Source organism: Rhinolophus sinicus, linkage group LG02 (genome assembly GCF_036562045.2).
Source record: "Rhinolophus sinicus isolate RSC01 linkage group LG02, ASM3656204v1, whole genome shotgun sequence".
NCBI classification, from domain to species: Eukaryota; Metazoa; Chordata; class Mammalia; order Chiroptera; family Rhinolophidae; genus Rhinolophus; species Rhinolophus sinicus.
In genome coordinates this window covers 13,126,229-13,140,344 of record NC_133752.1, presented here as the reverse complement: position 1 = coordinate 13,140,344, position 14,116 = coordinate 13,126,229, and the positions used below count along the sequence as shown (strand labels likewise).

The 14,116-nt window shown below is 40.2% G+C and overlaps 1 protein-coding gene across 5 annotated transcripts in view; it reads left to right on the top strand.

Annotated features, from left to right (window-relative positions):
• The window catches only part of KCNIP4 (potassium voltage-gated channel interacting protein 4), a 1,022,425-nt gene that overhangs the window by 908,293 nt on the left and 100,016 nt on the right, over positions 1 to 14,116 (top strand). For all 5 annotated transcript variants that reach the window (XM_019743875.2, XM_019743874.2, XM_019743873.2 and 2 more), the window contains one exon: positions 13,276 to 13,400. In XM_019743875.2, coding sequence (XP_019599434.2) covers positions 13,276 to 13,400 — 125 coding nt within the window. The remainder of the gene's footprint in view (positions 1 to 13,275; positions 13,401 to 14,116) is intronic.

Below are 14,116 nucleotides of genomic sequence, written 5' to 3'. Positions count from 1 at the left end.
TGTTTGGTTTTTTTTTCTTTCGGGGGAGGGGGTTACCTGTATGATGAAATATTTTTCTTCCCACTTCATTTTTCCACTATTTTCTATTAAAAGGGGTAGAGGGATGACAACTTGTAAGAAGCTACACAGAAGTTTAGATAAACAAATGTTTTTTTTTTGTTTTTTTCTCTTTTATTAATTATTTCATAATTGGTCATTCATGCATTTCTAATAGAAGTCATAAATATCAATTTTCCATTTGCAGTGACCTAAAATGTAATATTTAGGCTAAGCATGAGTCCAGGCAATGACAACTTCTGCTGGTTTCTTTTAGACCATTGAAATGGGAGCCTAATGCTTCAAGCAGACTTGATTTTGCACTCCACCAGTTCTATAAAATACAGAAGATTGCTGTGTCATTTGCTTAGATTGCAGGGTTAAAGGTTAACCCTCTTCCTTACAAATTGCTTTCTTGCCAGGGGACATAGAGGCTCAAGTATGATGGGTAGAAGCACTGTACAGAAATACAGGCCCATCTTTGCTTGTAAGCATTCGGGGGGGTGGGGGGGGAAGAGCAACAACAACAAAAAGACAAGTCCTGGAGATGAAGGAATAGAGGAAACCTTATTCACTTTCAGCAAAACATTCTCATTTGAAACTTTAGGTAGAAAAACAATTCCACAGTACATTGTAGTGTTCTCTGAATCTGCTTGGAGGTGGCATATTCTCCAGTGAGCGTTCTGGAGGTAATAAAAATCATATTTAATTGATCTCAGTGACAGTGTAAAATTAATCAATGCTTTGGGTGAGCAGATATTAGAAGGGCTGGTGATAAAATCATCATAAGAGCAGAAAGCATGTATATGGATTCCTACGATGCACCACACATTATGCAAAACCCTTTACATACATTATTCCACTTAATCTTTACAGTTATTATTCAATGCTATTATTATCACCACTTAACAACCGAGGAGGCTAAGGATTTGAAGTATTAAGTGACTTGCCCCACTTGAGCAGAGCTGGGACTCAAGCCCAGGTCATTTAGTCATTTCACAAATCTTTATCAGTGTCTGCTACATGGCAGGCATCCTCCTAAGTGCTGAGGTTACAACCATGAATAAGCTAAGCATAGATCCCGTCAACCAGGAGCCTACATGCTCATGTGGAATATAGAGCCGAGCCCGTGCAATAAATTATCATGCCTTATTGTTTCACAGCTTTCTTCCCTGGTTCTCAGAGGTCACAGCCAACTCTTTTTCCACGTGGTGACACAATGGAAGATTCCATGATTTTTACCATGACTGCCACCAGGTCTCATGAAGATGAGTTTAGGCACCATTATTCAGGAGACGCGATGAATAACATTCAAGCTGCCCCTGGCTGCTGAGAGACAAAGACTCAGAGAAAGACACCACTTTCCTAAGAACAAATGTTTTAAAACATGAAGGAAATGTGAAGACCATTGTAGAAACTGGGCCTGTGTTAATGAGTGTTAAATATAGCCGTGCGGCTCAGTTATTTTCTTCTTGATGAACATCATTATAAGCAGGAAGCTCAGAGACGGGCTCCCAGGAGGGAATACCCACCATATAAAGTAATTCTTAAAACCTAGAGGATTTCTAGGCTGGTCCTGTCTAGGGCTTGCCTATTCCAGAGTCCCCAACATTCTCTGGTCCTTCTAATTTTTTTATGTATTCCTTCATTTAATACAATAATTACTGTCCTCTGTTAGCATTTACTCACTTAGTGATTGCATTGAGTTTCATGGTCTTAAATAACACTCTGACATTTATATCTTTAGCCCAGACTGTACTTCTCAACTCCAGACCCGTATATCCATTCATTCAGTTGACAGCTTCACTTGCATGTTCTATTAGCAACACTCCACTAGAATTTAAGGTCCATGTAAGCAAGAATTTTGTCCTTTTTGTTCATTGCAGGGTGTACAGTACCGTAAAGTGTGCCTGGCTCATGATACACACTCAATAAATATTGAATGAATGAACAGACGAACAAACAATCTCTAATGTTGAGAACCATGCTAGGCATTATTGGTAACAACATAACTGAGACACATCTCGTGCCTCCAGATGTTCACATCACAGAAAAATGACATAACAAGCAGGTCAATGAGATACAAAGCAACGAGAGCTGACAGCAGACAAGCATACATGCTGCATGGAAATCTGAGGAGGCTTCTCCTCTGTGCAGTCTTGTCTCCATTAAGATGAACCTTAAGGAGAATAGAGAGAGATGGTTGAGAAGGAAGAAAGGCAGATCCATGTAGAGGAAATAGTGGAAGCAAAAGGATACAAGTTGACAATGCAGGCTTTGTTTGTCCACAATATTGCATCATAAGATGTGTGGGAGGAAATGACAGGCATTAAAGTGAGGTTATTGCCACAAATTCCATTCCAAAAAATGGTCCTTTATCTCATGTCAGTGCCAAACTGGAATAGTATAAAGGTCCCAAAGGGAGCCAAGGTGACCTGTGGGTCCCACTATCAATAGTGGGTCAGTGCAGAGTCTCTGCAAAGAGAACTTCTGGATGTGCAATTTAGGAGGCAAGGGTTTTGGTGACGGATGGAATAACTCTTAGTGTGTGTCCTCGGACAAGTTGATCAACCTCCATGGACTTCAATTTATCCTGATAAAATGAACAAAATAACACTCACCTCAAAGGACTTTTTAATAATTAAATGAGATAATAATAATAATTGACATCTTAAACACTATGTGCCATGCTCTATTTTAAATGCTTTTTACACATTCATTTCAACTTCACAATTCTTTGCAGTAGGTGCTGTTATTATATCCCTTTTATGAATGAGACCTAGAGAGACTAGGCACCTTACCCAAGGTCACATAGCTAACAACGTCAGAAAAGAGATGCACACTCAACAAGTGTAGTAACAGAGCCCTCACTCCAGAAGATTCTAGAACAATGACTCACTTGTAGGTATGCAATAATCTCGAATAATCAGAACAGCTGTCCTTTATTGGTTAATTACTATATGTCAGTAAATAATTCAATCTCTCAAACAACTTTATGAGTTGTTTTGAAATTGATAGAAGTATTATCCCCAGTTTATAGATTTTAAAATTGAAGCTTGGAGAGGCTAAATACATTGTCCAGGGTCAGCTGAGAAATAAGCCCAGGAAAAACCAAACTTTGGAGAACTGAATAATTCACTGGAATGAATGCTCCCAGGCACTGCTCTGCTTATCACGTTAAAGATGACTCTAGATGTTAACGTGATTAATACTAATACTGTCACAAATCATAACAACAACACTACGATCAGGTGCTGACTATGTGCCAGACACATGTAGGGTCTTGTTTAATGTCCACCACCACCCTACACTGTATTGTTCGGTACGATTTCCTGCTCATTTTTACACCATTAAACATATGGGAGAACTAAGGCACAGAGAATTTTTTACTAACTTATCCTCATCACACAATAAATGTCCTCCTGACATTTGGACTAAGTAGTCTACCTTGCTCTGAACCAAGGAACTAGCTTAAATCTAGGGGGGAAAATGACAAAACCTAGATCACTGCTCAGTTTTCCGAACACTCAGTTTTAAACATGGCCATGATGGATAAATGTTTTGTGGCAGAATGTTACTGTCACCATGGATATTAGCCCCAAATATGCCACCAAGTATCTTGTCACTAAACTTACCCAAACCATTTTTAACTCCATAGGTAATAGATTCTATTTTGCTTACTTTCTAAAGCACACACAGCACACTAACATCTTATGAATTAGACATTATATTTTGTATAAATAAAATTTTAATGTATGCATTCCTTTACAATAGGTTTTTTTAAAGTAAAATTTTTAAATTAACAATCTTTTAAAAATGTGTCAACCACAGCTAATCTTCTGAAATAAAGTAAATGGAATAAAAGCTCTCCTAATAATTAAAGATCAAAATTGGTCATTGACTATTTTATTATTACTATTATTTGCTGTAATATCCTCACGGTGCCTTTTCCACTTTATGTTCCCTCCTTTGTTCTCAGGCCATCAGCTGTCCGTTCTAGAATTTAGAGTCAGAAAATTTGGGTTCATGTCCTGACTCCATAACTTCCTATTTTTATGTCCTTTATAAAGTTACAACATTCCTTCCAACACTAATTTCCTCTTCTATAAAAGCAGGGTGACAATATTTATTATTTTATAATAATAAAAATGCAAATAATTTTGTTTACTGCAAAGAGCTAGCCGTCAAATGTTAGGTGTTATTCGTGTGGCTCATGGTCTCCTTCTAGTGTGTACCCCTCCCCCCTCACCTCCATCTGCTTCTGATGTGGAGTCAGAACTTACTAAAATTGTGAATACAGTAAGGATGGGGACACTCTTACTGATAAAGGACACTGTGACAGGTATTTGTCAAAGTGCTACGCTAGGGAGTCGCGAAGACCAGGGTCTGTGCTCTGAAGCGCCCAAGGGTCTGATTTACAACCACAAAAGCTAAGGCTCTGTGTTTAAATGTACATTTACAAAGTAAGGGGCTGGATTCAAGATACTGTGAGTTTTAACATCACTCTATTTTTTTACTTTGAGCCCTTTTGTTATTAATTTTCTGATTCTTGGTTTGGTATGTGATTTCTAGGTAGGTGAGGCATCATCCTCCCTCTTTTCCGAGACAGATGGTAGAAGAGTGAATTCCATGAACCCTGGAACCAGACTTTCTAGAGTTCATACTTTGGCTCTGCTACTGTGTGACCATGGGCAAGTTACTTAATCTCTCTGTGCCAGTGTCTTCATCTTGAGAACAGAATACCATGTGCTGATGTGAATTGTATGAGTTAATGTATGTAAGTGCTTACACAGAACAAATGCTATGAAGAGTGGTTTGCTATTATTACATTTCTAAGGCAAACAGGAGAAAGTTTATCAAAATTCAAGAGAAACTCTTTTGTGAGGGCATTTTTAATTTAGTGAACTATTTCGGACTGTCTTTCTTCACCTCTCTCCATGTTTCACTCCTTTTTAAAATTTTCTCTTTGATCATACTCTTGCTCAGCTGTAGCCTTTCCTGGCAACAAGAGTATCCTAGAATATCAATCTTCTTAGCAGGCCTCTACGCGCAAGTTCAATCACATTCCTTGTTTCCTTCTCCCCTCATCCCAGATTTTTATTGTAGATTTTCTCTCTGTGTATAATGACTGGCAATATAATATTTATTTCCTTAATTTACCAAAAAGCAAGTAAGACCCTATCACCTATGAAATAATACCCCTTTCATAAGGGGCTGTTCATGATTTTCTACATACGGTTAGTGCTAATATAAGCATTCCAATTAGGTGATTATATTTTAAAATCTAAGCTGTGTAAAGAGTTATTTATGTTTCTAAATAAGGTATAGACAACTTGTTCATATGTGCTGTAAGAAATGGCTCATGTAATTTTCCTCTGAGTAGTTATATTTTATAAGTGATTGAATTCAATCACAAAATTACGAAATAATTCAAGTTCTCCTGGGATGGAAAATGCAATGTTATTGCCAACAACCATCTCTAACAGAAGACGTTCACAATAATTGGCCATTTTCAAAGGATTTTTCATTTTCCAGGTGATATATAAATATTAAATATGATAAAGTACTGTAAAGGGCATTTTTGGTCCTAACATACTTTTAGGGCCAGAGTTGAAGAAACACATGTCTCACTCACAAAAATTGGGGGGTCCCAATTGTTCAGGGTGGTTAAGGATATGCAAGGTCTCCGCAGTGTTTCAGATGGACGGGTTGCTTTCTACTCCTGGGCTGTGCATGATCAACTTGGAGTTAATTGCTCATACACTCTCGTGTGTGCCTGAAAATAGCTCCTGGTGGGTGGATGTGTGAATGGTTGTGAAGACAAGAACAGTTCAGAGGGCTCCCAGGCCTTTAGAAGCTTGAGATGAAGCATTTGAACTTGGCTAAATTTAACAAGTGGCCTAGGTTTGAACTCTCCATCCAGAGAAGTCAAATAATAAAGCAGGAAGAAGAAAGATAGTTTGTGTCAGATCCCAGCTCCCCCACTTAGGAGGTCTGACAAGAAAGTTCAGGAACTTGTTGCAACGATGTTTCTAACCTTTTTTGATATCAGAGGGATTATTCATTATGAATTTGTACCAACTGAACAAACAGTTAACCAAGTTTACTATGTGGAAGTGCTGAAAAGGCTGCATGAAAAAGTTAGCCTACCTGAACTTTTTGCCAACAATTAATGGCTTTTGCTTCACAACAATGCACCAGCTCACATGGCTCTGTCTGTGAGGGAGATTTTAGCCAGGAAACAAATAACTGTATTGGAACACCCTCCCCACTGACCTGATCTGGCCCCCAATGACTTCTTTCTTTCCCCAAAGATAAAGGAAATATTGAAAGGAAGACATTTTGATGACATTCAGGACATCCAGGGTAATACAACTACAGCTCTGATGGCCATTCCAAAAAAAGAGTTCCAAAATTGCTCTGAAGGGTGGACTAGGCCCTGGCGTAGGTGCATAGTTTCCCCAAGGTGGGGGTTACTTTGAAGGTGACTGTAGTGATATTCAGCAATGAGTCATGTAGCACTGTTTCTAGGATGAGTTTGCAAACTTAATTGTCCGACCTCATATCAGCTATGTAGCTGTCCAGACTTGAGCAAACTCTTTAGCTCCTAAACACCCGTTTCCTCAACTGATTATAATGTCAACCCCTTTGAGCATTATGAGGGTGGAATTAAGGGGTGTTCTGAGTATATGGCACCCAATTTATGCCTCTACGAGTTTTTGATGTCCAAAAGGAAGGAAGGAAAGAAATGACACCTGTGTCATGTAAAATAGCTTTGGAAATCTTCCCCTAGGCACCTTTGTCTTTGTCCTGATGTGTTGGACTTGAACATGAAGCAAACAATAGTATCTCCTTCTTATTCCAGGATTTCTCAGAGGTAGTTTCCAAATGCTATAGTCAAGAATCTTACAGCATTGCTTAGTGCAAAGCTAAAAGCTGAGGTGAAATTAGTCAAACTCTCCGTCAATCCCTGCCACTGGACCCAGCTTCTAGATAATAACATGTAGCATATCATTAGAAGGTAATCGTTCTCATCATGATGTTATTGCCATCCTGATCAAGTCACTAATAAACCAATTTAATAAAGAGTAAACATTCGAAGGAAAGGCTCAGAGGGTAGTTTTATAAATGAGATAAAGCAACGTAAGTCAAGCTGACTAAATCTTTGGCTACACAAATCAAATTCGGCTCAAATAGAATTTGAAAGTTATAGTATTTATGATCTTTTTATAATGAAACATGGATACTGTTTTTGAAAAAGGAGAGTCATGTTTATTGAAAAATGGTCCCCACTAGTGGGATGCTTCAAATAGTTATGCATTCATTTCATTTTTTTTTTTTTTATTTTTATTTTTTTTTTTATTGAACACTTTCAGTGTGCCCAATTTGATGGTGTTTGGCTGGTTTAGCCAGTAGTCTGGCACATCCTTGGCAGAAGACATTGAGGCAAAAGGGCCTATGGTGTTTCCTGCTGTGATGAGGCAAGAATTTATTTCTATGTATGCAGCCTACGTACTTGTGGGGACAGAGTCCCAGAGAGCAGTTTCCAGGCTCTCGTCCTCACATGGAAAGGTGCTAGCTCAGTTATTAAAGGGCCATCAGCTGTCATCAGATGGCCATCCACTGTGGCTGGGTAGCCATCAGCTGTTACCGGTTAGCCATTGGCTGCTAATATAACTGCCCTGGCTATGCTGGCAAGGGGGTTGGTTGCTTGGCAGAGAAGCAGATGAGGGATTGTGGTTAGCAAGCGGATGGCGGATTGTGGATCGTGTGGATCCTACTTCCTGTGTCTCCCCTGGCCACCAGCAAGATGGGGGTGCAGGAAGACTCCTCGTTGGGGGTACTGGCGGATGTTTGCTTTTGTGTCTCGACCAGCCGCCATTGAGAATATAGTGGTAAGACTCCCCTATGTATGGCTCTGTTGGTGTTCCTTTCTGGCCTCACCATATCCCACATTCTTGTGTGGGGAGCGGGAGCTGAGTCCCCTGCATGATAATACTGAACCACCTTCTTAAAGAAAGTGACATTATTTTTCATAAAATGGTTTTATTCCCTCATTATAAGCCTTGTTTACAAACATGTCATCGTCATGTTTGTAAAGCAAGATGTTCTGAGATTCTGTTCTGGAGGATATGGTTTGACCTCAAAAAGAGAAGTTTGAGAAACACACTGTTCCCTAATATTCCCCAATAAAAATTTATTAAAAATAAAAAATGGGAAGTTTCTATAGTTATGAGTTGGGCTGTAATAAGCTTCTACTGTATTTCAAGAGAAATTGTGAGAAAGGGAAGAAAGACGACTATTTTTAAAACCCAGTTGGTTGTTCCCAGGTGATTTGAATTCCACTTTCTCGTCCAACTGTGTCGTGGCCTAAGGGGGCCGTTGACTCGGGTATAGAACAACCTCAGCCCTTGAGAGACTTAAATCTAAGGAACAAAGGACAAAAAGAGACAACCAGGAAGCTCAGGGTGTCTGGCTTGGAGAATTTATTGCCTGATTAAAATGAAATCTGTTAAGATGCATGAATTAACATACTATTTGTATTCAGCTTGTCTCAGGATGCAAAGGCAGCACTAGAATTAGCAAATCAGTAAGATATGTGTTTGCAGAGGCCTGGAGATGATTCAGAAGGCCACAGTCCCACCTGGTTCTGCTTTTCATCCCAGACAAACCCCTCAGCCTCCCTCAACTTAAATTTCTGTGATAAAATGAGGAAAACCAAACAACCTTTCATGTTCTTTCCAGCTCTGAGATCCCGTCACTTCTGCACCTTATTCTACGTGTTTCTAATCATCATATGAACCACCATCGCTGTGACCACCTCAAGGAGCCCAGGCACATTTCCCCTGAGGCATTTGGGGGTTCAGTGGGCACCTGGTTTGTGTTTAAAATCTTCTATCCCCTAGGATTTTAGCGCAAAACAGAATTGTTACCATTTCAAATAGCATATTCCCCGAACTCACAATCTTCGGGGTCGAAAAGCCAGACATCCAATCCCAGCTCTGTGACTTACTAGCTGAGTGACCTTGACTCAGTTGCTTGAGCTCTGTGAGTCCCAGTTTCTTCCTTACAAAATAAGGGCAATAACAGATATCTCACAGAATTTTTATCAGTATCCGAATGAGATAATATGTAGCCGGGCTTAGCGCAAAAGCTCTCTACAGGGTGGTCTCTATTAGCAATCTCATCAGAATGCCTAAAAATTTGGACTGCAGGGTGCTAAAGATTCCTATCTCTTCAAGACTAGCTAGGCACCTGATGTTGAGCAAGTTACTTAGAACCTGCCAGCCTCACTTTTCCCATCTGTACAATGAGGATGATAATCACTCTCTGGATGGATATTGTAAAGATTAAATGATATGGCTGACTAACAAATTATCCAGCACTCACTGGGCAAACTGTGAATAACAAGACCTGTTTTTTCAGTGTTGTATGTCATTTGACTACAGGTGGGTATATTAGTATGCTGACTCTGCCCTAACAAAATGCGATAGACTGCGTGGCTTAAACAGCAGAAATTTATTTTCTCACAGTTCCGGAAGTGGGAAGTCCAAAATCAAGAAGCCAGCAGCCTTGGTTTTTCCTTGGTTTTTCCTTGCAGATGGCTGCCTTCTTGCTGTGTCTTCACATGGGCTTTCCTCTGTGTGCATGTATCCTTGGACCTCTCTCTCTCTCTCTCTCAACCTTAATTACCTTCTTTAAGGCCATATCTTCAAATTTAGTAATGTCGGCTTTCAACATACAAATTACACAGGGACACAATTCATCCCATAACAGGGCCAGACATCAGACTGTAGTAAGTAGATTAAGGAGAGAGCGGGAGGTAGGAAATGGACCCAGTGAGTAAAGTCAAGTTTTCTGAGACATTTGACAGTGCAGGAGAGAAGTGCTGTCATTATTTGTATCATTGTTCTTTCTGCTGGTATCGAGAGAACGTGGTTGGGCCAAGTACAAAGAACATAAGCTTCGGCATCGAAGACATGGGTGTAAATATTTTCTCTACTTTTTCTCCTACATCTGATCTGGCCAGTCACTTTTTCACCTCTATGAGACGCTGTATCCACATATGTTAAAAACATAGACAATTATATCTCATCTGGAGTTATTGCAAGGATTAGAGCACCTAGCCCATCCCCTGGCATATAATAGAAGCTCAATAAATCTTAAGCACTGAATTGTCCCCCTCAAATGTATGGTCCTCACTGGTGGCTGAGTCACATCAGGAACTTCACAGTCCTGTACAGCTTCATGCTGTGCTCTCCACAGAGTTTGCCTCCGAAAATCAGTCTTGATTGAGTTCAGTGGTGTTGCTTTTTTAACTTATCATAAGCTGGTAATTGCTGATGATTTCAGGTATGTTTTTAGAGCCTGTCAGCCTCCTAGAAATAGAAACAACCCTTTGGCAGATAGGAGTCATTAAGAAGTAAGGTACCAGGCAGCTGGGAAAACAGGAGCCCGCGGGGCAGGCACTTCAAGTGTGATGCTTTGACTATGGCACGGCTGCTCATCCTGTCACACACATTTAACTCAATGACACTGACCCTACAGCCCTGGGCCTTTTTGTCTCAGCCTCAGCATCTGCAAGTCTGCGGCAGCTGGGGAAGGAACTTTGTCATGTGGTTCAGATGGCTAGATGGTAAGAAAGGCCAACGCGTCAGGGCACTGTTTTGCTTCTATTCAGTGGAAGGGTCACTGGGTCTAGAGGAGGTTATGCTATGACTGAAAGACTGCTCAGAAAATTTGATTAAAATTTCCTCTACTTTTGCCTTTGCTGTGCTTCTCGGAACAATGCCCAGAGAACAGTGATTCCACAGAAAGCATTTAAGGTCCACCAGTGGTGCACCAGCCTCAGTTTGAGAAATCATTTTCTAGAGGGCAGCTAAGGTTCAAGAGGCTTCACAGGAATGGAAACTTTAGCAGCAGTCGCATTTGTTTCTTGACTCATTCATTCATTCCCCAAATCATTCTTGAGTGACTGCATGCTGTCAGACTCTATGTTAGGTCCAGGGGAGAGACAGATCTGTAAGACGTTGCTCCTGTCTTCAAGGAATTCACAACGGAAGGCAGACATGGACAGACCACTGTGTTGTGTTTCACATGCTATGCGAGTGGGAGATAGGGTGTGAGAACTCTGACCAGGAAGCCATTAGTTCTGTATGATGGAGCAATTAGGAAAGGCTTTAGAGAGGAAGGAGTATTATTTAAACTGAATCATAAGAGGCATATGCATTTCAATAGGTGGAAAAGAGAAAGAGGAGTATCTTAAGCTGAAGCAAGTGTAGAAGCTTACATCACAGGCTTTCTGTTTGTTATTATCTATATTAGTTCTGTTCTGTGGCATTGATTTCTGCATTCTGCATTGGCAACTACAATAACTATAGCACCGTCCAATTCATTGGATGAACAGCAATCCTAGGGACGACTATTTTCCTTCATTCTCTCCAGCTTGGGACTCATTGAGTACAATCAACTTATTCATTCTGATGAACAAAGGAGAAAATTAAAGGAGCCCCATTTTGGCTTTTCTTAATGTCTCCATGAAGCCCAGCCTGAGGTCAGTTTTAATGCCTAACTGCCTTTGATCGGCTACTGTTATCCCTTTTCACATCCTTTAGATGCACACTCCACTTACTTTCTCATCAATTTTATCCTCATCCGCTCAGAGTTTATTCTTGGTCTTCCCATTTTTTCTTGTCTCTTTTATTATTCTTATCCATCCATCACTATTATGCAGCTTTTCCATTTCACTCTTCCAAAATAAATTAATATGATATGGAAAGTGCAAAACAAATGCTTGCTTTTACCTCCTCTTCCTCGTTTTGACAAACATAATCTTTCCAAGTATTTGTTTCATCACCATTATTAGTCTTTTGTAAACTCCTTGAGGGTAGTGATTAGGACGTGCCAAGGTCAGTCTTCCACTGACCTCTGTTTCCCTGCTAAGTGAGGGCTGTCGCCCCTCACTGCCCTGAGACAGGTTAGTAAGTAGGTACCGATGTCAGCGAGAGGCGGCGTTATTAAGTATCGAAAATGATGTGAATTTTGTAGTCAAAATGACTGTTTTTCTAACTGACACATGAGACATGCAATTGGGAGTGATAGTGGCACAGGGACCAGAGTTGATGACAAGACGCTTTTCTCCTGAGCCTCACCCCTCTGAGGTGGCAATCAGTAGCCAAAAGGAAGGAATAGAATGGAAGGAAGTCATGGTGTTACTACTGGGCCTTGATGCTTCTGTCCCTGAGGAGTTCCTTGGCTCAGGTGTGGCCTGGACTATGGTGGGAAGAACTCCTTAGGCCTCCATTGGGCCCCACTGCAAAGGAGCTGGACCTAATTAAGGACGCTGTACTTTGTGACCTAAACACCTACAGTCTACTATATCCCAATACCTCCCAACTTGTGTTATACATGACCCTAGGGCAAATGTTCCAGAAGTTTCCTGTGGGGAGAAAGGGTTCTGTGGCTAAATACCCTTTGGGATCAATTGGGTTAAACAGAATTTGTTGTTGTCAGTCATCTCAAAACCTTTAGATTCCTGTATATCGCTCACAAACTACGTTATTATTTACAACATTTCCCAAATTCGTATGAACCCAAAATTCTTTTTGCATAGAGCATCTAAGAGAAATTACAGGATAAATACAATTCACACAGCAAAGTGCAGTATTTTAGAATGTATCTGTAGCTATGGATGGATTCCCTTGGCTGCAGAATCGGGTTTAGACAGAAGTTTCCCTAGGCCCTTGTCCATCCAGTATGCCCCCGTGAAGACTGCGTTTATGCCAGTCAAACTGACAGCTCATTACTTTACTTGGCACTTGATATGACAACTAGTTGTAGCTCCAGGAGAAATATTTGATTTCAGAGGTATCCTCGTGGAGTATTAGTAGACTCCTATCTCCTATATGCATGATACAACGGTGATGCTGATTGTTATTAAACTAAAATTCCGTTTTTGTAACGTATTTGGTATATGTACACAAATCCCAGGTTTTAAGAGTGTTCATGTTTTGTTTTGTTTTTGTTTTTGTTTCTGCACTTCTCATACTGAACTGGAGAAATGCTAGTATTATAATGTGTAATGACTAGAAAGTATGAAAAAATGTAATGTAGAATTAGCTTAGCTTAGTACTGTAAACCCTGGGGAATATAAAGACCAGTGATTGGCAGTATGAGAATCATCCATAAGCATTGGTGAACTGTGACTGATCTTAAGACTTTTTTTGTTTTTCTCTACAGACAGCGTGGAAGATGAACTGGAGATGGCCACTGTCAGGCATCGGCCTGAGGCTCTTGAACTTCTGGAAGCTCAGAGCAAATTTACCAAGAAAGAGCTCCAGATTCTTTACAGAGGATTTAAGAATGTAAGTACTTTCTTTTGGATTTCACCTTTACCCAGTTCTCGGGGAAGTACTGAGACGTGAGTGGGGAGGGGGGAAATATACAGCTTGATGAGAGCTCTATCATATGTACATTTTATACCAATCACTCCTAGATGTAAATGTTGTCAACATCCTTTTGGATTGTGATTCACTTTGGCACACCAGTGCTCATACAATGTAGGTGTACATTAAACAGGATGAGTAAAGAAGAAAGGTTTACTCAATTCAATTCTCAGTTGGGATTTTTTTTTCTTTTTCAGTTATAATGACATCATTTCCATAAGCTCCAATTGTCTTCTTCATTTTTAAACTATATTCTGGTGCTTGACTTGAATATTCGCTATAGAGTGGGGTACATTAAGGAACTTGATTCCTAGCACTGGAGAAAAGTCACAATAAGTTTGATCGTCTCTAAATAACCAAGCCACAAATGACTGTAAACCACAAGTGTCTGTAGGTGGTCCCTACATCCAGTTTTCTGTGATGCATGTGTGACTATGATACTCCCTCCTGAGTGATTCATCTTCAAAAGGCGTAATAGTCCGTGCATACCAGAGTGTGAAGATGACAGGCAATAAGTGATTGGTCCAGGCAATTGATCAGGCACACTCTTAGTGAATCCTTGGTATGTGCTCATATTAAGCCAGATACTGTAAGTTATTCAAAAGCCAGAGAAGATATGCTTCTGTCCTGAAGGT